Source organism: Fragaria vesca, linkage group LG2 (genome assembly GCF_000184155.1).
Source record: "Fragaria vesca subsp. vesca linkage group LG2, FraVesHawaii_1.0, whole genome shotgun sequence".
In the NCBI taxonomy this organism is placed as follows: domain Eukaryota; kingdom Viridiplantae; phylum Streptophyta; class Magnoliopsida; order Rosales; family Rosaceae; genus Fragaria; species Fragaria vesca.
In genome coordinates, this window is record NC_020492.1 from 3,109,996 (window position 1) to 3,132,090 (window position 22,095).

The 22,095-nt window shown below is 36.7% G+C and overlaps 3 protein-coding genes across 3 annotated transcripts in view; 1 reads left to right on the plus strand and 2 right to left on the minus strand.

The window, feature by feature from the left end:
• Positions 1 to 377: 377 nt before the first annotated feature.
• On the minus strand, positions 378 to 7,523 carry LOC101300110 (replication factor C subunit 3-like). Its single transcript, XM_004289705.1, has 11 exons — positions 6,906 to 7,523; positions 6,713 to 6,823; positions 6,581 to 6,613; positions 6,018 to 6,186; positions 5,541 to 5,722; positions 5,281 to 5,417; positions 5,053 to 5,151; positions 3,413 to 3,482; positions 3,133 to 3,207; positions 1,146 to 1,191; positions 378 to 735 (listed from the first exon to the last, which is right to left on the minus strand). Exons 1-11 carry the CDS (start codon positions 6,987 to 6,989, stop codon positions 677 to 679), a joined length of 1,065 nt encoding a protein of 354 aa, XP_004289753.1. The 5' UTR covers positions 6,990 to 7,523; the 3' UTR covers positions 378 to 676.
• Positions 7,524 to 7,787: 264 nt separating this feature from the next.
• LOC101300405 (3-isopropylmalate dehydrogenase 2, chloroplastic-like) lies at positions 7,788 to 12,698 on the minus strand. Its single transcript, XM_004289706.1, has 11 exons — positions 12,252 to 12,698; positions 12,020 to 12,149; positions 11,813 to 11,924; positions 11,436 to 11,511; positions 11,245 to 11,333; positions 10,080 to 10,166; positions 8,836 to 8,952; positions 8,602 to 8,709; positions 8,392 to 8,445; positions 8,159 to 8,311; positions 7,788 to 8,069 (listed from the first exon to the last, which is right to left on the minus strand). The coding sequence occupies exons 1-11, from the start codon at positions 12,469 to 12,471 to the stop codon at positions 7,995 to 7,997; spliced, it is 1,221 nt and encodes a 406-aa protein (XP_004289754.1). The 5' UTR covers positions 12,472 to 12,698; the 3' UTR covers positions 7,788 to 7,994.
• Positions 12,699 to 13,106: 408 nt separating this feature from the next.
• LOC101300216 (DNA repair protein REV1-like) overlaps positions 13,107 to 22,095 on the plus strand; it is an 11,167-nt gene continuing 2,178 nt past the window's right edge. Inside the window, exons 1-21 of the mRNA XM_004292048.1 lie at positions 13,107 to 13,407; positions 13,543 to 13,675; positions 13,956 to 14,071; positions 14,181 to 14,257; positions 14,564 to 15,045; positions 15,507 to 15,650; positions 16,122 to 16,254; positions 16,355 to 16,443; positions 16,564 to 16,614; positions 16,702 to 16,905; positions 17,006 to 17,125; positions 17,570 to 17,662; positions 18,482 to 18,541; positions 18,644 to 18,730; positions 18,895 to 18,978; positions 19,113 to 19,185; positions 19,860 to 19,928; positions 20,148 to 20,252; positions 20,579 to 20,824; positions 20,909 to 20,982; positions 21,473 to 22,059. Of these exons, the coding sequence (XP_004292096.1) occupies positions 13,223 to 13,407; positions 13,543 to 13,675; positions 13,956 to 14,071; positions 14,181 to 14,257; positions 14,564 to 15,045; positions 15,507 to 15,650; positions 16,122 to 16,254; positions 16,355 to 16,443; positions 16,564 to 16,614; positions 16,702 to 16,905; positions 17,006 to 17,125; positions 17,570 to 17,662; positions 18,482 to 18,541; positions 18,644 to 18,730; positions 18,895 to 18,978; positions 19,113 to 19,185; positions 19,860 to 19,928; positions 20,148 to 20,252; positions 20,579 to 20,824; positions 20,909 to 20,982; positions 21,473 to 22,059 (3,212 nt within the window). The 5' untranslated portion in view covers positions 13,107 to 13,222. The remainder of the gene's footprint in view (positions 13,408 to 13,542; positions 13,676 to 13,955; positions 14,072 to 14,180; positions 14,258 to 14,563; positions 15,046 to 15,506; positions 15,651 to 16,121; positions 16,255 to 16,354; positions 16,444 to 16,563; positions 16,615 to 16,701; positions 16,906 to 17,005; positions 17,126 to 17,569; positions 17,663 to 18,481; positions 18,542 to 18,643; positions 18,731 to 18,894; positions 18,979 to 19,112; positions 19,186 to 19,859; positions 19,929 to 20,147; positions 20,253 to 20,578; positions 20,825 to 20,908; positions 20,983 to 21,472; positions 22,060 to 22,095) is intronic.

Here is a 22,095-nt window from a genome sequence, read left to right on the forward strand (position 1 = left end):
GTCAAGGACAATGTTCATTGTTTTAGAAAGTAAATTCTCCTTAATTCTCGTTGGCTCATACTTCATGTATTGTTTCTTAAAATTCTTCCCTCCACATAATACACGTGTTATCAATCCAAACGTATGGAACCTTAATTAGCATGCTGCATCTCTTACCTGCTTCTCGTTCAGCTTTTCCTACTTTGTTCGAAAGAAAATTGCACTAGTTGATGGACGGTGGTGGAGGGGTTCAATCAAAGAATTCATCTGGTTGATATAACAACTGCTCATGCTTGGATTGGCGAAGTGTTTCAGTAAGGAGGAAAGAGAGATATAGTGCCGGGCAATTCGAAAACTAAGCTGTGAAGTGGTCATTTTCTTAAAAAAGAAACAATAACTGAATAAATAAAAAGATGACCGCGAAGCCCTGTGGCGCCAACAGTTATGTAGGGGAGTTGACTGGGCCTCAGTCATCTAATTTTGAAAAAGAAAACGCACTTTACAAACTGAGCCAAAAAAGAGAAAGTGCATAGAGAGATAAAACCAATACACAGTTTTATCTTGTAGGAATTCACATCTTTCCATGACTGTATATCTACTGAAATGATAAAACAATGAAACTGGTGCACAATTTACTGCCACTGGTTGGACAGAAAACTCACATTTTAGATTAAAGGAAAACATGCTATCCTGATGTTTAGCCAAACGCTGCAATGAGGAAAGCCTTGTAAATACTCATGAACTTGGCCACGAACGCTGAAAAGAAAAATGATCCAGAAATACTATTAAAGACCGACACCAATGCCATTATACGTGCCTGAAGAGCATAGGCTAAGAGGATGCAGTAATTATCTAATCCCATTCAATGATGATGGTAAAAAAAATAAAACTCCCCAAAAAATGGAAGAATAAGTGGGTTACTCTAGCAGATTAAGTTTATCTGAATGGCTAAGCTCTAGGTCCATATGTACAGAAAATAAGAGGTCTGTTTGACAAAATTTTGATTTTTTGTTGTTGGGTCAATAAGAAGTTAAACCAGATTTTAACTAAAAGCACTTAAAAACCGAAAATGAAACACATTTTATATTCAACCAAGTAACTTTGCAATTTCTATTGTTTCCTCATTCTACTCATTATCTCACACATCATCAAAAAATGTAAAGTACCTTCGAGGTGAAATATGGCTTTCTGCCCAAGACGCATCCTATGTTCCTGTAAATAAAAAAAGAATTATAAAAAGAAAAGAGTAAATGACAATATATCACATTTGACTACTGAATAAATCAAATCATAACTACTATGTTCCCAAGCTGATATTCACTACCATGCTCTAGACAATGAACGTGCAAGTCTGCTACTCAAGTATAATGCACTCATCTCATTTATTGGACAAATTGATGAGTAGCCAAGAACTCCATTTCTGCTATAATCCCATGACCAACCTTATTCTATCTATGACTGTTACCAATTTACTGTACAGAAAGCAATCCTTTTCAGATACGGACGTCCTTATCTTTTCAAAAATGCGGATGATCAACACTGGCCGTTAGATCATCTTAAAATAACTTCAACGGATGTGATCCTCTATATCCATATATTCGTCTTAATCCCCTCCATCTTGACTCAATGCACTGCCATCATCCCCACAATCATCAATTCAACCCCTCAGTCAGTACATGCAACGATTAAAAGAAGAAAAATGATTCTGGAGAGGGTTTTGCCGTTTCTGGCTTTGACGTCAGAGGTTTAGCGGCATGGAGCTGGGTAAAGTGGCCAGGAATGTTTTGAGTGGTGATGAAGGGGTTGATATTTGGGTCCAGAAATATGCCTGCTACCTGCTCGATGTAAAGTCTGAGTCGAATTATGAGTGGATTTCGAGGAGGAGGAGGTGGAGGAGTTTGAGTCGTTGCCGGGTTGGCTTTAGGAGTCAGCGGCTGAGTCGAGATGGAGGGGTTGAACTGTTGAAGACAAGTATATGGATATAGAGGATCACATCCTTTGAAGTTTTCTTTAAGATAATCCAACGGCCAGCGTTGATCTTCTGCATTTTTTAAAAGATATGGACGACTGTATATGAAAAGGATTGTTGCTGTTATACTTTATACATTTTCCTTATCCCTTGTATTCCAACAACAAATAACCTTTATTATCCAAGCCCAACCACAACCTTAACCTAGTACCATATCCATCAGGATTGATGACCATATATAATTCTTATTCTTAGGAGACAACATTATGAATTGGATGCCTATTGATGGAAGATTAATAGGCAACTGCAATTTTTCCCAATATGGAAGGAATAACTAATCCTAATCCTACTAGATGATAGATTACTAGTAAGCCTTGTTGGCTACAGCAATGAAATGGATGATTGCTTACAAATAACACAAACTAATTACTGAAAAGCTATTGCTGTGAATGCATATAGTGATATAGAGTTTTTGGGCCCAATGAATCAGAGGGCAAGTAGAGGGGCCAGGCGCTTGCTGGCAAGCATACCACCCCAGTAGGAGAGTGAGGAAGTCCCACTCCAAGGAGATTGTGAGACCATATCACTCTTTCTAGAGTGATAAGAATATTGAAGGGCCAGGTGTTTTAGAGAGATGGAAAGAAAGAAGGGGTTTTCAATGTTTTTCTTCATAATGCTAGGGGATTGGGAAGATTGTTGGACCCATCATTCAGTAGTGGAAGAGATTGTAGTTCCACAACCTCGGTATTTCCTGGTGTTCTGTGAAGAGATTCTCTTAGTTTGATGAGTTTATTTTGACTTCTGAATGGAATAACTCACATCAAAGTCTAACAGAATGTAAACTCACAGAGATCAGAGAGGATACAAATCGAAATATATAAAACCTGATTTAATGAAATTTCTGTTGAGACTTGACTGAAATATAATGCAAACTAAAAGCTGTCAGAGATGGACCTAGCAAGTATGCACGTTGACATGGTAATTTTCAAATTTCTTTCAGCAAGTACTGACATAATAATTTCATTTTTTTTTTAAAGAAATAGGACTTTAATTAACAATATAAAAACAAGTTGTCCACTTAAAGAAAAAATAACAGCCCTTAAACACAAAAAAAGGGAAACCCACATGTAAGTTGTAACACACAAACACATTGCTTACTGATAGGGAACTGATTAGTAACTTACATAATATGCTGCCCAATGGCTGACCTCATGCTTCAATTCTGCATCCAATTTCTTCAATAACTCATAAAGCAGCCTCTGAGACAACAGCAAAGATGAGTCCAAATCAACTTCTGAAAAACTTTGTAGAAAAATAATAATAAACGAATTATCTAACCTTCTCAACAATGTCTACAGGAATAAGATTAAGAAGTAGCTCATAAAACTTTTGCTAATACATGATAATGCCCTAAGTAAGGAGGCAAAACCAGAAATTGTAGAAAACAATAGTAAAAATATGTACCTTAAGAATGATCTCAGGGGAGATACAGTTAACAAGAAGCTCATACAACTTTTGGCGCACCGCATAAAGCCTAAAGCAAAGACAAGCAGAGGTATGAGAGAAAATGGATCATTAATCATCTATATAGTTAGAAAAAAGAAATGGAAGAACTTCAAATTTCGAAATCATGAACTGATTACAAGTTTTCAAAAAACAAGAATACAGAATTCCCTTTTGCTTTTATGTGATATAAGATTACGGTCAACATGATCCTGCTAGTCCAATTCCCATGCAATTAATTTAACCTCTTGTGGTGAATGTATGACAATAAGAAACATTTTGAGAAACAAAGGGTCATGTCTGGTTAATTCATAAATCACTCGGTCGGTCGGTCAGTCCCCATATTCAAGTAATTCTACAGTAGCTAAAGAATATTGCAATTCAAAGGACAAATACATACCACTGGAATCGCTGAAAGAAAGGAAAATTCGCATTCCAAGGAGACAATGCAAACAAATGAAAACTATAGAATAAATAAAATGAAAAGATAAAAACTTTCCCCTTTCGTTTTACAAAACAGAAGTGTGGAGATAAACATGCATAGAATTTTTCTTCTCACTTACCTGAGCATCTTAATGAATAAAGATCATTTATCAAATCATAGAAAAGAGGAAATAGATTCACAAAGGAACAAACATCCACTTTTGTATTTGTCATAATGATCTTCTATACAATGATCACTAAGAGACGTTAATGATCTCATAAAACAGGGCTTAAAATCTGAGAGCTCCATATAACCCAACAATTCATCAAGTCAGACACACCCAAAATCTAGGCCAACCGATTAGGAAAAGAAGAAACATTACACAATTCTAAATGACACTAAACGAACTACGGTATAATATTATTAGCATTCTATGCATTAGATTGGACAGCACACTTGCTCCTAATGGTTGAGCAGTTGAGCACAACACAGAGTTTGCTAAAATGGGAACTTCCAAAACGGTTTTCCTAACAGCCCTTCTTTCCTATCAATAAATTTCCCAGAGAAAGCACTCCATTCTCATCTGTTTACTGCAAGAGACCCCAACTAGTTATGATCTTTTGCCTCTCCACTACTCTTAGAAAATGGAAAACCTTCTTTGTTTCTCTTACACCAATGCTATTTGATTATGAGCGGCTGGAAGTGGAAGGGCTTTGGGATTGAGTGCAATTATGGCCTGCTTAAGGTGCATCGGTCAGGGCTTATTCTTTTCTTCTATTATGATAAATCTGCTAGCTTTGTGACATGAGGCTGTCTCATTGTTTCATTTTTTCTTTTCTCTTTGAGTTTTAGATTTTCCTTTTCTTTTTCTTTTGTTGAATTTTGGTCAGCTCTAGAACATAGTCCCTTACTACTACTACTACTAGTGTACATTTCATCTGTTCTAATAAACTTTTGTTCTTCTTTAAAATCACATAAAAATCCTGAATAAAAATTAAATTGAGATAGTTTTTAGTGTATGTTGTTTGCTGCCACTAGACAGATGGTACGTCTGCCTATGGGATAACATAACTTTGTCAGTCTTCTGAGTTAAATTCGGTCATAGAACTAAAGAAAGATATAATTCAAACTAACAGAACTGCTGAAACATAGATGATTATTGTAGGATGTCACAAACCTTTTCGGACTCTGCTCCTTCATTATATCAGAGGCTATTTCTGAAACATATTCCTCCCAATCCATCGAAGGAATTATTTGGTTGCTTGTAAAGGGATACCTACAACCACATCAATGTCACACAGGAATTGCAAAGCTATCAGAACTATGCCATGTCTACATGATGTGCATGAAAAAAAGACATTGGAAAGTAACTGGTCGATGAATAAGAAGAACTAAGGCACTCAACTGTTGAACATGACAAGTTTCTAGAGACAATATAGCTCTCCTTAAGTTCCTGTTTGATTTTTCAGCTAGACGGGCAGCAAATCCAGAAGGAAGTTGAAGCCCTTCTTTCTTTCCAATGAACTCCAGTGCCTTAACAATCTGACCCAGAACATTTCACAATAATTCAGTAACTCAGGTATGATTAACCAAAGATGTCAACATACATGATGACCTTTTATTTTGCACAATCAAATGTACAAGTTAAAAGCCAGCGACCCCAACCTGTTCGTCTGTTGGTGCATTTATTCGCACATTTAGACACCGTGATCGGATTGCTTCAGTAACCTTTGAAGAACTGTTACAGCATAGTATTAGGCGGCAATAAGCACTATATTTCTCCATAGTTCTTCGAAGAGAATACTGTGCTTCTCTGGAAAGTTTGTCAACTTCATTCAACACCAAGACTGACATAAAAAATCAAGAGGATGTGGTATCAGAATATAAGAGTTTGACGCTTAAGCAAATACAACTTGCTCATATAGTAGTGATAAGTTCCTATTCATTTTGTAGTGATGAATAAAAGAAACCCAGTTTCAAAGAACTTGAAAAGGATGAGAAAACAACATAAAGAAACAAGTAATTCATTCAACGAAAAGAAATAGAAACCCAGCTGCGTACTGTTTAAGGACATACAAATCACAGTCCTCTAGAACACATCAGACAACTTCATTCACAACAAGTAAAAGGATTCAAACTTACTTTGATATCCCTTTTTTCCTTTTGTGTCAAAGGGTCTATTTTTAGCAATTTCCTTAATGATCTCTTGAACAATGTATCTGTCCTGAAAGCCTGCATCACTGGGGTTTAGTTCAAAGTGATTGTTGCTTGATAATGTAGTCAGCTCGATGTCAATGGTTCTACTCCCAGCCTAAGATATCCAGAGAAAAAATGTAATTAAATACGAGTATATGAATACGCAACTGCATGATGCACCAAATACCAGTCAAAAGGTGCTAGAAGATGCAACACTGCATGTCAACGGGTTTAAGGTGAAACAAGGAGGATATTACAAAAATCAGATATCTTTTGTAAACCATAACCGATGACATTCGATATATGAACAAATACTTTCAGAGATCCAAAACATGTAATTTTTGAATAATAATATTACGGGAAATGAAATTCAAACTAGGACCTTGCCAAACAGTGAAGAGAAAATACCACTAGACTAATCGCAAAAGAAATTTGCATCCAGCTACTAAAATAATATAATCCTTTGTTATGTTCCTCAAATTGGAAAGACAGAGGTTGAAAAAACTTACATCAACTTTCCATGTCTTGTTTTCCACCTTTACCTGCAGTAACCAGAATCACAACCGCAACTCAAAAACATGACAATGTACAAAAGTGAGATGTTTTAAAGACTAGAGGTAAAAGAGAAAGATTGGGAAGACCTTGTCGGCGCTGGGTCCGAAAATCTGACGAATAAGGGCGATGATTAGGGTTTTCTTGCCGGAGCCAGGAGGCCCGTAGAACAGCAAATGGGGGCAGTCCCGCTCCGCAACCTGCACCAAAACCAAAACCTAATTAAGAAAGAACAGCATAAGAATTTAGGGAATTGAAGAGATAGAGGTAGAGAAATTGTACAAGTTTCTTGAGGTTTTGGGCGATGTCTTGGTGGACCATTGCCTGGTCTAGGGTTTTGGGTCTGTACTTGTCCACCCACAGCATCTTGTTCGATCCTCCTCAGAGAGCAAATGTGGCGGGAAATCCTACCTAATCTTGTGTCTTGGATAAGCAAATTGAATTCAGAGCAAAACAAAACACACTACCCATGCCCTCAACTAAGAAATTAAACAAATGAAAGAACAAAAAGAGAGATATCCATGACCAACCAAGTCTCAGTTCCTCGTTCCTCACTGGGGTAGGAGCTTTTGCGGACTCAAGCGAGAGAAGGTGGGTTTTGCTTTACTAGGTATATGTATTAGCAACACCCCAAATAATTGTGGCGTGGACTTCATAATTTGTACTATAAACAGCATTTAAATAGCATTCACTTACGCATAATTGTGTTTGGAAACTTACTTTAGAATGAAATTAAAAAGTGAGAATGATTTTGACATAAGATAATTCTTGCGTTTACTTAAACATGATAAAATCGGAATAGGTGTGATCTCACCTTGTAATCAGAAATTGATTCCTTGACCAAAAATTGTAATACCAAAATGAACCTGAAGCCCTGAAGCCCTGAACTATATTGAGCTCATCTACAACATATTGAGCCCTGAACTATATTGAGCTCATCTACAACATTATTTGCAGTATTTTGACAGACATTGTTGTGACATAACGGCTTATCAACTCGAGTGCCGGGGATCAGGCATGTTCATAAAAAAAAATAGTGTTTTAGCCAGAGTTCTTTTCCATGTAATTATCTTACAAGTGACAACATTTCCATGTTACAACAATCCTCCATGACCCTGATAATTGTAAGCACCAAACCAAAAGATAAAAAGCAAGCACATTCCTGGCACAAATGAAAATGGTTTATTTCACCTCAAGCAAATGGAGCTGCAAATCGAAAAGCGATAAAACAGTCCTTTCAAATTATCAAAAAAATATTACAAAAATAGAAAAGAAAAAAGAAGAGGAAAAAACTTTCGTCGGAAGAAGATTGTTTCTGCTCAGGATGGCTCCATACTCTCCAGATCATGTTAGATTGGCACGGGACTAACTTCATATGGGAGAAGGAACTCGAGAATCAACCGACTTCAATACCTCTTCACCCATTTCTTTGCATCCTACCAACTTCTGTATAAAGCAAATGTAAGCCATCATGGTCAGTCAAGTCAAAATAAGACACCTTCAAAAGAACAAATAATAGAAAACACAAAGCATACCGTTCCAGATGAATAGATGTCAACCGTTCGAAACCCCCGGTCCAAGGTATCTAAAACTGCTGCCTCAATTCTCCGGGCAGCATTTTCTTCTCCTAGACCGTACTTCAAAAGCATAGCAACACTGAGAACCGTTGCTAATGGGTTTGCCTTATCCTGCATGTTGGACCATTATATTAATATTAAACCGCGTTGTACTCCAAGAACCAAGTAACTCAATATGCAGGAAAACTAACCTGTCCAGCAATATCAGGAGCCGAACCATGTATAGGTTCAAAAAGTCCAGGACCCTGAGCCAATGGGAATTATAATGTATTCAGATAAAACAGAATCCACACATTCAAAATAAAAAGGCAAAGGCTAGAAGGTCTTCCAAGAAAAACAAATTCCTCACACAGCTGAACATATAGAGCTAAATTTCAACTATTGAAAGACAGTTCCCTTACTGATTTTCCAAGACTCGCAGATGGAAGCATCCCAATACTTCCAGTAATCATTGATGCCTCATCAGATAATATATCGCCAAAAATGTTGTTTGTTACAATTGTATCAAACTGCAATTGTTCATGGGAAGACATTGTTAGATTATCAATTTTCATTTAGGAAAGTTGTAAATTTTTGCTCCATTCATCCATATTTCGGTCACAGAATAAAGGAAAGATTGATATCAAACGACGAACCTGTTTTGGATTACGAACAAGTTGCATTGCAGCATTATCGACATACATGTGTGAGAGTTCAACATCAGGATATTCCGAGGCTATTTCCATGATTCTTTTTCTCCAAAACATTGATGCCTGGATATCCCATTGAATACAATATATCAATACTACAAGAAATGTAATGAACTCATTTAATTTGACCATTTGTGATAGGAAAGAAGGGACAGATATATACACGAGTTAATAATTTTTTTAGTCAAGATAAATCTGACATTTCCTTTACTGAAACAATCACAGGACACATTGTCCATAATCCTGAGTTTAAAGTCTACAGATCATCAGAACTAAAAACAAACATACTTTTGCCCAATACATTTGCTAATAGGTCTTGAAAGGCAGTATCAGATTGAAAACCTGTCATCAGATGGACTGTATCAATCAATTAATAACATGACAAGTGAGCCTATCAAAGGATCTAAAGTATTATATCCAAAAAAAAAAAAAGGGTCTAAATCATTCCACCTTCCAAGAATATCAGGGAATGGTTAATTCAACATTCAGACACAGTCGCAGACCACCAACATCCTGATGGTAGGTTCAATATCCTTTTCCCTTCCAAAAGAATTAGTCAGTACATAGCTCACCCTCCTCCCCTTGTACTAATGGATGATGTACTATCATGCCCAAAGGCCATCACAAACTATATATCCATTTTTAGCAGTTATTTCAATATAAATTTATTTGAACCTGTTGCTATTAATGTTTTTATGTGTGAAATGTCAAACTATTTCTTCTTTTGGTCAAATGGAAAATACAAAGATAGACATCTGTACTAAATGAGAAAAAAGTACTAAATGAGTACTAAATGTTTTTTTTCATAAATCAAGACAAAAGCTGAGCCAAAAACAAGTCAAGCCACATAACTCACATCTGTTGTAATTTTGAAACCATTGGGATTTTCTCTTGCTACAAGAAAAATGTATTGTTTTATAGGAGAACAATTAGCACAAGTAATTCATTATGCCATCATCAATCTGAAAAATAAGACTCTTGTCTTATAGCTCCGGATACCGTAGTTTCAAAAAAAAGAAAAAAAAAAAAAAGACTCTTGTCTTATAGCATAAAATGGAGTAAAAGCACAAGACACACTCACAGCTTTGGTTTGGAAAAAATTGAAACCCAGGCCTGACAAGTAAACCTCTGTATGTTATATTCAAGTAATGAGCAAAGAAATAAAGAGTGTTCTTCCAACAAAATCGTACCTCCAAGACATTTGCTTTGTCAACACTGCAGAGCTTTCCCTGCCGCTTCCTAGCGGTCTCAAATGCAACTCGAGCAATACGATCAACCTGGCAAGAAGAGACTATTTAATGATAGTTTTTCTAGAAAAGTCTCAGCTTATGAATATTATTTCACAATCAACTACAAACTACTATAGTTAGACAAGCAAAACTCATCAAACAAGTTCCACATATCATTTACTTAAATAATGGAGCAGTCATATGTTGGCTGGAAAAAAAAAATATCCTCTTTGCAAGCCTAAGGCTAAGCCCAACCCTTGTTGTTCCAAAGGACACTCTCCATGGTAGTTTAAGGGCCTTGTCACCTTAATTTCAGTTTTATAATGAATAATTATGAGCCTAGTGCTTTAAGAGTCTATTAAAATCTTCAAGGTATGTAGTGTGTACTCAAGGGCTTTGACTGTGTCTTTATGTATATTTAAGTCTTCAAGAAATTAAAGGTCTTATCTTATTATTAAGAAGGCGCCCACCCCACCCCCCCCCCCCCCCCCCTCCCTCTCCCACAAGCCTCTCTCGTTCTTATTCTCCCTTCCACAAGCTGATAACCCTTTGGTTCTTCTAAAATTGTACTGCTTTCTTAATTTCTCAACACTCCCCAAACCCACCCAACTCATACTCTCACCAACTGTTCCTTCCTTACTGCATCATATAATGATGAAATTTGTAAGAGTTCCCCATTCAACTGAATGAACCTAATTGATCTCAGTGAGCCACTTCTTGTAGAAACAACTGAACTAAAGCATATCTGTTTTTGAGAAAAAGAAGCTACTCTGCATCAAGTTATAAACCCAAAGCTACCTAATAGAAGTTTTTACCCATACTACAAGTCAATGAAAGGCCAAACAGGAAATTAAATTTATGATCCTCCCATTTTTCTTTCTGCAGAGGTCAATTTTAACTACGTTATATCCCAACTCTGCAAATTGAATTTAAGCCATATACACAGAAAGGCTCAGGTATAATAGTTGGGATTTATATGAATAGGGTAAAATGGTAGTTTATTGACTTCAGTGAATACAGAGAGAAAATTTTGATTTAAACAAAATTTCCCTAATTATAATATCCCGTGTGAAACCATGGACTGGAACCATTAGAAATATATCTAGCAAAATAATCTGAAAACTACCTCATAGGCAGCATACACCTCGGTATTGAAACCAATCTCCTCACCGTTTTCATTGGTGCCAAAACCCCTTGGCTGTCCAAAGTAGATGCCTATTTCAAGAAAAATTAATGGCATCATTAGTTCAAGTACCATAAGTTTAGCATAAGAATTGTTCAATAGTTGGATTACTAGTTTAAATCTAGTATACTAACCACCAGTGAGCTCTCTTACAACCATAAGGTCAACCCCTTCCGCGACCTCTCTCTTCAAAGTCGAGGCATCGACCAACTGAAAAAGTACATAGAAATTACTTTCATCTACAAGTTTGATATAAAGGTAGACTACTGGCTTTAAGAAATTAGATGAATAATGTACAAACTTCGATTACTCCATTAACAGTTAGATAGCATATACAAATACCTTAATAATATTTACGTATATGAGGTCATAAAAGTGGTCAATCCACGCTCAAACAGAGTCTAAATCTAACAAGGTGCACAACTTATTCATGAACTAACCATATCATGTTAAAAACTGATATATGCTTTCACCTATGCTCTTGATAAACTTCCATTATAGCAGACCATACCTGCGGTAAAACAACTGCCGGCCTCAAATTCGCAAACACTTTAAGACCTTCCCGAAGCTTAAGCAACCCAGTTTCTGGTTTTAAATGCTTTTCGTTTTTATCCCATTTGTACCTTAGAAAAGACCAAATTTCAACCAAAGTAAACTACAAAAGCATGAATAAGTCAAAGCTATAAAATAAGGCAAAGTGAAGGAGAAGAGTATGTACCCCCCAATTGCTCCAAGCAGAACCGCATCGGATTGCAGAGCTGCCGAAAGGGTCTCGTCTGGTAACGGCACTCCAGTCAAATCCAAGGCACTTCCACCCACAGGCATTTCTTGGTATTTAAACTCAATCCCTAATACATTACATATAGTTCGCTTAGTTTCGAATCATGTAAGCAACTATAAACACCTTATTTTCTAAACACTGAAAATATGAAGAGAGCGAAAATCGAAACCTTCGATGGAGGCAGCGAGGTTGAGGACGTTTTTGGCGACTGAGATTACCTCGGGGCCAATGCCATCGCCCGGAAGGAGGGTGATTGTGTAGCGCTTCGAGGGTGCGGCGACAGCGGCGGAGCAGCTGACCCTAGCGAGCTTGAAGGAGTGTTTGGAGCTTGGGTGAGAAGAGACAAGCGGGGGCGTGAAGGGCTTAGCGTTCAGTTGCAGGGCCGCCATTGTTGCTTTACTCTCTCTGGGTTTTTCAACTCGATCAACTACAAAACGATGGGTCTCTGTATCAAGCAACAAAACGATGTCGTCTCTGTATCAATTGAGATGAAATTTGGAAAAAAAAGGAAAAAGAAAAAAAAAACCCGGAAATTACCCGCTCCGACCCGACGAGTCTGGGCACATATAAAACCCAGTCTCTAACTCTCAATTTGCCGCTTTCATCAATTTCTCTCTAAGATGGATCTAGAGAGGAATCCCAGTTGATGTAAGATGGTAAATTTTTTCCAGAATCATTGTTTGATTCGTTCTCTCTTCTCCTCCCTTTTTCTTTTCTTTTTGTTTTCCTGGGCAATAATTATGGGTTGGTTTTAATTATAGGACCAGTTGATTTGATTTAGTGCATATTATTTATGTGCATTTTAATGGATGAATTTTCCAACTGAATGATATCTATTCATCTGGTTTTTGGTGTTGATATGTCATATGAGGAAATTGAACATAAGTGTGGATCTTACGCTTGATTTGATGTATTTTGAAATGCTATCCATTCATCTGGTATTTTAGTTTTCTGCAGGTAAAATGTCTTTGGTGTTGATGTGTTGTTGGTTTATTTATGCTCGTTAGTCTTACCAGCACCAAACGTGGGTCAAGGTTTACAATAGAATAAGCCAAGTTACAATGGTCCAGGACTGTGAAAGAAGAAATTAAGCAGGGCTATGAGAGTCCAGTGTACCAATTCTCTCTTGGGGCAAAAGAGATGAGTTCGAATTCCTCCAAATCGTCTGGTTCAAAATCAAAGCGAAGCTTCAATTCCAACAATTCCAGCAACAAGAAAACGAAGAGTAGCACCAATCAGAAAAACCTAGGCGTCTCTTGGGGCGCCAATTCTCTCTCCTCGTCTCGCTCCTCCTTCCAGGGATCCCCATTTCCCGATTTCGGAAGGTAAATCTTCCCCCTTTCATTTCAGATTCATGAGATTGCAAACCCTAGTTTTTGCATTTTGAATTTTTATCCAATTTATCGAGGTTTTGTGGTTTAACTGATTGGAATTGGTGCTTTGTTTGTTGTGTGTTGCAGTTACATGGTGGAGAAGAACCGGAAACTTCAGAATCAGTTTGATACCGAAGCTTCGAGTTCTTTGAGTTCCGAGAAGAGTGTTTTTCGTGGGGTTTCGATTTTTGTAGATGGTTTCACGGTGCCTTCTAGTCAGGTTTGTTTTAGTTTTCTCAATGTCTGAATTATTTACTGCTGAGAGTTATTTGGCTGCCGAGAATTGATATCAATATCGTACTGCAAGTTTCATTGGAAAAATATAGTTTTGAATCAATTGCGTACACCGAGAGTTTGAACATTAATGTGGATTGAAACTCAGTAGTAGAGAATGATTGAGTTGAGGTTCCTTTTTTTTTTTTTAATCATTATTGGCAGTCAATGGTGAGGTGTTGTTTCTTGTGGGTTTTCTTTTGGTTGTTGATGTTATGCTGTTTTAGGAACTGAGAGCCTACATGTTGAATTATGGTGGGAGATATGAGAATTACTTTTCGAGACGTCATGTTACACATATCATCTGCAGTAATCTGCCTGACAGTAAAATAAAAAATCTGAGGTTTGTGTTGTTTTCCTTTCAGATTATTAAAATGGAGAATTAAGTTACATTTCTTTGTTCCTTTGTTACTATCCAATACATTTGACTTCTGTTTTTGATACCGTTCCAGGTCTTTCAGCGGAGGGCTCCCAGTTGTGAAGCCTAACTGGATTGTGGATTCAGTTGCGGCTAACAAACTCTTGAGTTGTAAGTTCATGGACATTCTTTTCACCTACCATTTTTATGGCTCAACTGTCCCAATTAATTCAGGACTTGCCTTGATGCATTGTACATTAATGTTAAATGCAACTGAAAGTAGCATAGAGACACTGAGGTAGGTGGTATTTGTTCGAGGATGGTTGGTGCTGGAGTGTCTGTCATGTTATATCCACTATTACTAGTCATGCTTTGAAGACTTATAGTCATGAACCTCTTTTTCGGTTTTTGAGCAAGAACCAACTTGACATCTTTCTATTTTCTTAGTCATGAGGGAATACTTTTTTCTGATTGCAGGGGTTCCTTACCAACTTGAACAGGTTGCCTGTAACCAACCAAGGTTGTCAGCCTTCTTTTCTCCAAAGATAATTCCGGACTCTGATGATGATCTGAGAGATTCATATGATCAAGTAAAACCTGAAAGTGGGGATATGTCTTCAGTAGGACCCAGGTTAGAAGATTGTAACAAGTCAGTATGCAGATCCACTGAACATCGACTGGAAAGTAGTGGAGAATTTGATTATATGATATATGAAAACACCAATGAACAATTTGGGAAGGAGTCGTATACAGGTGAAAATGATTCTGAAATTAAACAAGAAGAATCGCCTACTTCAGATGCAGAAGATATTGTCAGTACAAAGGATGAACTTAAATCTAGTACCCACCAGCACTCTGCTTCAGTGAGCAGCAACTGCTTACCAAGCTCAGAAAATATTGGGTCTAGTCGAAGTCATTCAACTCTTGGGGATCCCAATTTTGTGGAAAATTATTTTAAGGTACTTATTTCGAAATTCATTTTATGCTCAAACTGTTAAGGGAACATTGTGCCGTCATGTATTTGAAGAAAATTATTAATTCCTTTTGTTTTTAAAGTCGGGGGTTTTATAATCCATGAATAACAGACATAATCGTTCTTTTCATTTCTTGAATTTTAGATTCGTGTGTGTTTATGCTGTTGTATTCTAACATTATGCTTAAATACTAACCAACGAGAACTTTTAAGACACTCCTTATTTTTAGGGAATCATGAAAATTGCATGAGAGGGGTAGTTCCAACATTTTGAGATGGTACTGATGCATTACCTATATGGTTTGAGAAGTTTCCTATATTGAGTTATATATTTAATGTTTTTGATGGATATTGTTATAGAGGTAAATGGTTAATATTAAATGTCATTTAGTCATACTGTATAAGTACTTACTGTAGCCCTTGATAATATTTTGTTTTGGTCTGCAGAGTTCCAGGCTGCACTTTATAGGAACCTGGAGAAATCGGTATCGCAAGCGTTTTCCTAGTTCGTCTAAAGGGTTGGACAACATAGATTCTAACCATTGTGCTCCTGATAGTTCTCCGAAAACTCCCATTATACATATTGACATGGTAGTATGGTACACTATACTCCAGTTCTGTTTTATCTGAATTGTTATTTTACGTTTTAAAATTCAATCTTCCCTTGCCTATGATGTTTGTTGACTGTCGTCACTTTCATTGTCTCCCAACTCCCATATATAGGTAGTTTTGTTAACAAGATCATTTTGTAAAAACCTGAGGTTCCAAAGCCAAGCTTTTCTCAAATATTTTGCAGTAATATAACTGTCAAGGAAAGTCGTTGCTTGGAATTATAATTATATTAGCTCCTACACCAATCACTCTTTAAAATCAAAACCTCTTTTCTTCAGGGTTGCAGAAGTAAGATGTTGCTAATACGAAAATCATGACTAACATGCTTTATCCTTTATAATGGTGGATTAATTACAACTGTCAAGTTGATTGGTTTTGGAATGTACAAACTGAAGATCTTAGTAGCTGGAAGTTTTATGTGTTGCTAAAATACTTGTCAATATGCTGTAGGACTGTTTTTTTGTGTCCGTGGTCATCAGACAATGCCCTGAACTTAAGGATAGACCTGTAGCTGTTTGTCATTCTGATAATCCAAAGGGCACTGCTGAAATTTCATCTGCAAACTATCCGGCTCGAGATTATGGTCTGTTTTGGTAACAAATGTTCATTGCAGTTTTTTTCCTCTGTAATTCTTTTGTTTTCACTGGCTATGTCTGCAAGTATTTATTTATGTGTTTTTTCAGGAGTGAGGGCTGGGATGTTTGTCAGAGATGCTAAGGCTCGTTGTCCACACCTTGTCATTCTTCCTTATAATTTTGAAGCATATGAGGAGGTAGGTTCTTGGGGGACATCAGTGTCTTATGTTTTAAATTCCTGCTAGTTATCTTCTTTGTTTCTTGTATTTTCACGTTGGCATGTTGGATTTTTATGAGCCATATGATTGGTTATGCAGGTAGCTGATCAGTTCTATGACATTCTGCATAAGCACTGCAGAAAAGTACAAGTGCGCTTTTGCAAACCTATTTTATTTATTTTCTTAATGCTATATCTTCAGTTGTGTTCTTGTTAGTATGAACATTGTTGAATTTAGGCAGTAAGCTGTGATGAAGCATTTTTAGATGTCACATACTTGGAAGGGGTAGATACAGATATGTTAGCGTCAACTGTAAGACGAGAGATTTTTGAGACTACTGGATGCAGTGCAAGTGCTGGCATAGCTGGAAATATGCTCATGGCTCGCCTTGCAACAAGAACTGCTAAACCAGATGGTCAATGCAACATTCCACCCGAAAAGGTATGCATGTTGAAATGTGGTTTATTGCAATTGTTGTGCTTGTCATCTTGAATTGTATGTGCCAGTCTGTCTTACTTAAGTTGTATGTTTTGTATATTAGGTGGATGATTATTTACATGAACTTCCCATCAAGACGCTTCCAGGAATAGGGCACGTTTTAGAGGAGAAGTTGAAGAAGCGAAATGTTTTGACGTGTGGACAGTTGCACACAATTCCTAAGGTATGTCTATTTCTATGAACTTCTTCTTATTAATAGTATTATTAATTTTGTCATAAGTTGGACTGTCATAGATTTAAGTATGTGTCAAACCTACATCGTAACTGGATTGGAATTTATGAAGCTTTTGTTTGATACATGAGTCAGAAAGGGTATTGAAATTGTATGGGGACAGTTGAGGTACATAAGAACAACTAATTTGGGAGCATTGTTACTGACGGTTAAGTTTTAAAGGTTTGATGATGACTTCCAGAATCATCTGCTTACTTGATTTTAAATTGGATTATTTGTTGCAACACCCTGGTTTGAAGAACTTTCCTTTCTAATTTTGTAGTTCATGGATCAGGTCTTAATCTGAATTCTTCTGATCCCAATAAAATAATTTGCAGTTTTATGATATTATTATGTGGAGATGTTCAAGCATGTGGGTTTTCTTGGCTTATTCAGGATTCTCTTCAAAAGGACTTCGGAATAAAAACTGGGGAGATGTTGTGGAATCATAGTAGAGGCATAGATAATCGGCTAGTTGGGGTGATTCAGGTTTGGCAAATAGCATAACTTGTTGGCTTCTTTACCTCTTTCTCCTTTTTCTTTTTGTTCTTTTTTTGTTTTTGTTTTTTTCCTGTAGTTCGTTTTACGTTCTATGTTTAGCTGTGTCGTAGATTCCTGTTCTGCATTTAACTCTGCAGACATTCTTGGTTCTCCTTGCTTGGTTTCTATCTGAACCTTGGTGCATGCTATTTCTTTCATATTAAACAATTTCTTTTCATTAATCAAGTATAACACAGTACTCTAATCTGTCTTAGCATCAGTACTAATTCTTACTCTTTTTGTTTTCACTTTGCAACATTAAATGACAGACAGAATCATGCATTTGATGGATCTCTTACTAGTCCAGTAAATTAAACTATTAGCTTTTTCTGGAGAGGCTGAAAACCTGTGCTGGTCATTGGAAAGACATGTAAATGTCAATTTTATTGATAACTACATCTAAAACTATCCTATAGTATATTTACAAGTCAGTAGCACCATTTACAAAGTTAAGAGATCATACTAATTCAATGCTCTTCAGACATTACATTGTGGACCTTAGAACTCAAAATTCCTCATCGCAGAGTGAGGATGATGATACCAAATTTCTTCTCATCTATAGAAATGTATCATTTGGTAGTATAAGTGTATGTGGGGGCAAACCTTGTTTTACTGAGCTTTTCATAAAATAAAATAAAAAATAAAAAATCTCTGATTAAGTTTGTGTGTTTTGGTACCATGTCATTTTCAGTTTTTATTTTTGCTGTGTTTTATGTATTATCATTTTAGCATTGCTGACCTATTCTTGACCTATGGTCTGTTGTCCAGGAGAGTAAATCTATTGGTGCTGAAGTGAATTGGGGTGTGAGATTCAGAGATTTGAAAGATGTAAAGAACTCTAATACACTGTACAAACAGAAATAAGTTATCTATTAACAGCACTTTTGTATATAGGCTGGTTAGAGTTGACATGTGATTTTTCGTTTTCAGAGTCATCACTTCCTTTCAAATCTTTGCAAGGAGGTTTCTTTACGCTTGCAAGGATGTGCAGTGCAGGGCCGTACTTTTACCCTTAAGGTATAGTCCTAGTATTTGTGATCCAAACATCTAGCTTGTGGCTCAAACATCAAGTTGAGATAGTTTCTTTATTATGCCTCTCTCTTATCTCTCTTGAAGGGATGGTTGTACTACAGGGATATGCTGTGAACTAAGGTTGACATCTTTGTGATGTTTTCTTATAGATTAAGAAAAGAAGAAAAGATGCACAGGAGCCCGTGAAGTATATGGGATGTGGAGACTGTGAAAACTTGAGTCACTCTGTAACGGTAACGATTCTTTATTTCCATGCACAAATATTGGCAACATTCATGATTGTGCATTTGTGCTCATGCATAATTCTTGCTGCATATGGGTAACATCCACTTATAGAGGCCATGATATAATTTCTATTTCCTTTCAGGTTCCAGTTGCTACTGATGATGTTGAAGTGCTCCAGAGAATAACAAAGCAGCTCTTTGGGCATTTCTCTTTAGGTAAATTAACTTCTTAGATGATCAAATATTAGTTATGTTTTAATATGAACGGAAGACATGCAAGGATTGTAATGAAGTTTTATGCACTTTATGGGAGCTAAAAGTTGGAGACTTGGAGAGTTTCATTGGTTCTTTGTTTGATACTTTGATGTAAGCATTCTATTTAGTTGGTCTAAGGATTTTCTTTTCTTGGACTACATTCTTTTTGTTAGGATTTTCATTAAAGCACTCAAATATTCAAATAACTAAGATAATGCGCTTAGTGAGAGCTACCTTTTTGAAACCGTTAAGTGGAAAATGCCATTGCATTGCCGCTGATGTTTGTAGACATGAATTTGTGGCTCTTGGCTTTGAAGGAAGTGGTGTGCTCATGGGTTTAAGGGGCAATGAGAACTTGATTATTGACAGGGTTATGCGGGCGTCTCACTTGCAAATATAGTGGTGTTTAGGACAAGCATTGCAATCTTAATGATAGTTGGGTAGGTGGTGTGTCATGTCTTGTGTGCGTCACTGTATAGTGTGTTTGTTTTTATGCCTAAACCCTATCTGTATATGTTTAAGTGGATTTCTTACATTTCTGTTTCTATGAGGATTTCTTTGTTTCATGTTGAGTTCTAGTAGCAGCAGCGGATGATGATTTGTATGTGGTAATAACTTGTTAAAAATTTGTGTAGATGTCAAGGAGATTCGAGGTATTGGTTTGCAAGTTTCCAAGCTTGAGAGCATAGATGCTTCAAAGCAAGGTGCGTACGACATTAGTGTGATATTTTACTTCAGCATAGAGTGCGAGTTAGGTTTCATTCAAGCAATTTAGACACATATCTTTATCTTATAATAAATTGTAGATGTTTTGCCTTTGGCTGGACAGGAAGTGTTCTATATGATCTTTCGTTATTTTTCTTAGCCTTAACTCTGTGGTCAATGCTCATAATTTTTTTCCTTCTTTATTACATATTTTGTAGGACTTGGAAAAAACTCTTTTAAATCATGGCTACAATCTGCCAAAGCAAGTACAGAAGAACAATCCAATATTTATTCTATAGATGATGGGGAGAAGAAGCATGCAGGTGATATATATTTATTGATTTTAGAAAAAGTTTTTTCTTGAATGTTTATGTAGTCAATATTACTTCAAAAATCTATGTTATTTTAGACATGCTAAATTGTAGGTTATGATAGTATGATTAGTTGATTACTACCATTGACACTGTTTACTAGTATCTCTCTATGTTCAGAATATGGGATAATGTTCTGGCATTTTCTACCTCAGTCCAACTACTTTGTAATATAAGATAATGTCTTTGATAATATATCAGTTGTGTGAGCATATCTATATTTTAATATTGCATTTGTCATACAGATTGTGAGGATCGGGGAACTCCTCGAACTTTAGGCCCGCTATGCGAAACTTCACTTCATATTCAAGCTGCAGTAGACAATCATCGGTCTAGTGGTGAAACTTCTGCGAACCAGGTTTCAGCAGCACCACCTTTATGTCATCTTGATTTAGGAGTTATTGAAAGTCTTCCTCCAGAAATTTTTACAGAATTAAACGGGATCTATGCTGGCAAGTTGGTTGATTTTGTTGCAAACAATAAACGAGAATTGAGTGCAACAGCATCACATGAACGAGTAGATGGTATTTCTCTCTCTAACCTGTCTATCTTGCCGATCCTGTTATGTTTTTTCTCGTGCCTTGTTGATTTGTTGTTTTATCTATTAGGTACAAATAACGGGAGTGAGAGACATCTCTTCAATGATATGCGTCTACGGGATGAAATTGTATCAGAACCCAAGGTATCTTTTTCTCACTTCTGCTCTTTCTTCTGCAGTTCTTTTCTTCATAGCATCTTTATCTACTTAGGATCTTTCATCCAGTATGTGCAACATCTTTATCAAGTGCTGCAGTTTCAGATAGACTTTAATATTACTAGTTAGTAGTTACATATCATGGCTGTTTAAGTTAGATAGCATTCCGGTCTTGTTTTGAGGGGTCATAAATATCCGGATCCCTTCTTCTATTTTCTTTGTTTGCAACTGTTAAGTGAATTGTTTCACCATTAAAAAAACAGTTCAATGAAGATTAGGGTATTTTATGGACTTCTCTTAGGTAATGAGTGTTTCTTTTTTCAAAGCAATTGCTTTTCCCTCCAGAATAGGATTGCAACGAAAAAGTTGCTGTTTTCATTGCCTGAAATTTGAATTTTTTCCTATCTACATGCATTTGAAATCTTTGCTTTGGAACTTTTACTCTCGTAGTGTTAATATGTCTACTTATGCAATGCAGCATACAGTCGTAGAAAAGCAAGCAATGCCGTCTTCTGTGGGAGGGTCCTGTGATGTGGCAGTTTTGACATCAGAGCTTGGAAATACTGATATTATGCCTGCATCTTTAAGTCAAGTAGAACCCTCGGTGTTGCAAGAATTGCCTCAAGAACTGAGAGCTGACTTACTTGAGCAGCTTCCTGCACACAGGACATCTGACTTGGCTTCAAGTGCTGCCTCGGTCTCTCTTGCTAAGATACCTGGAGAATCAATTGGTTTGAGGGAAAAAAATCTTTCTAGATCAAATGATCTTGCATTTAACAACAATCTTTGGATGGGAGATCCTCCACAGTGGGTTGAAGAGTTCAAAGCCGGCAAATGCATGATATTAAATATTCTTGCTGAGATGTATGACAAATCAGGGTCAAGGGGAACTTTATCTGTAATTCTGCGCAGTACTATCATGAAATGTCAACACCCCCTAGATTCAAGTTCTGACTGTTGGATTCAAGCTGTATATAGCTTCTCTGAGCTTCTCAGGCAGTACGTTACTTTAAAGATTGACTCAGATCTTGAAGAGATCTATGTTTGTTTTCGGCTTCTGAGGAGGTAAATATATACTGTAATTGAATCTCTCTCTCTCTC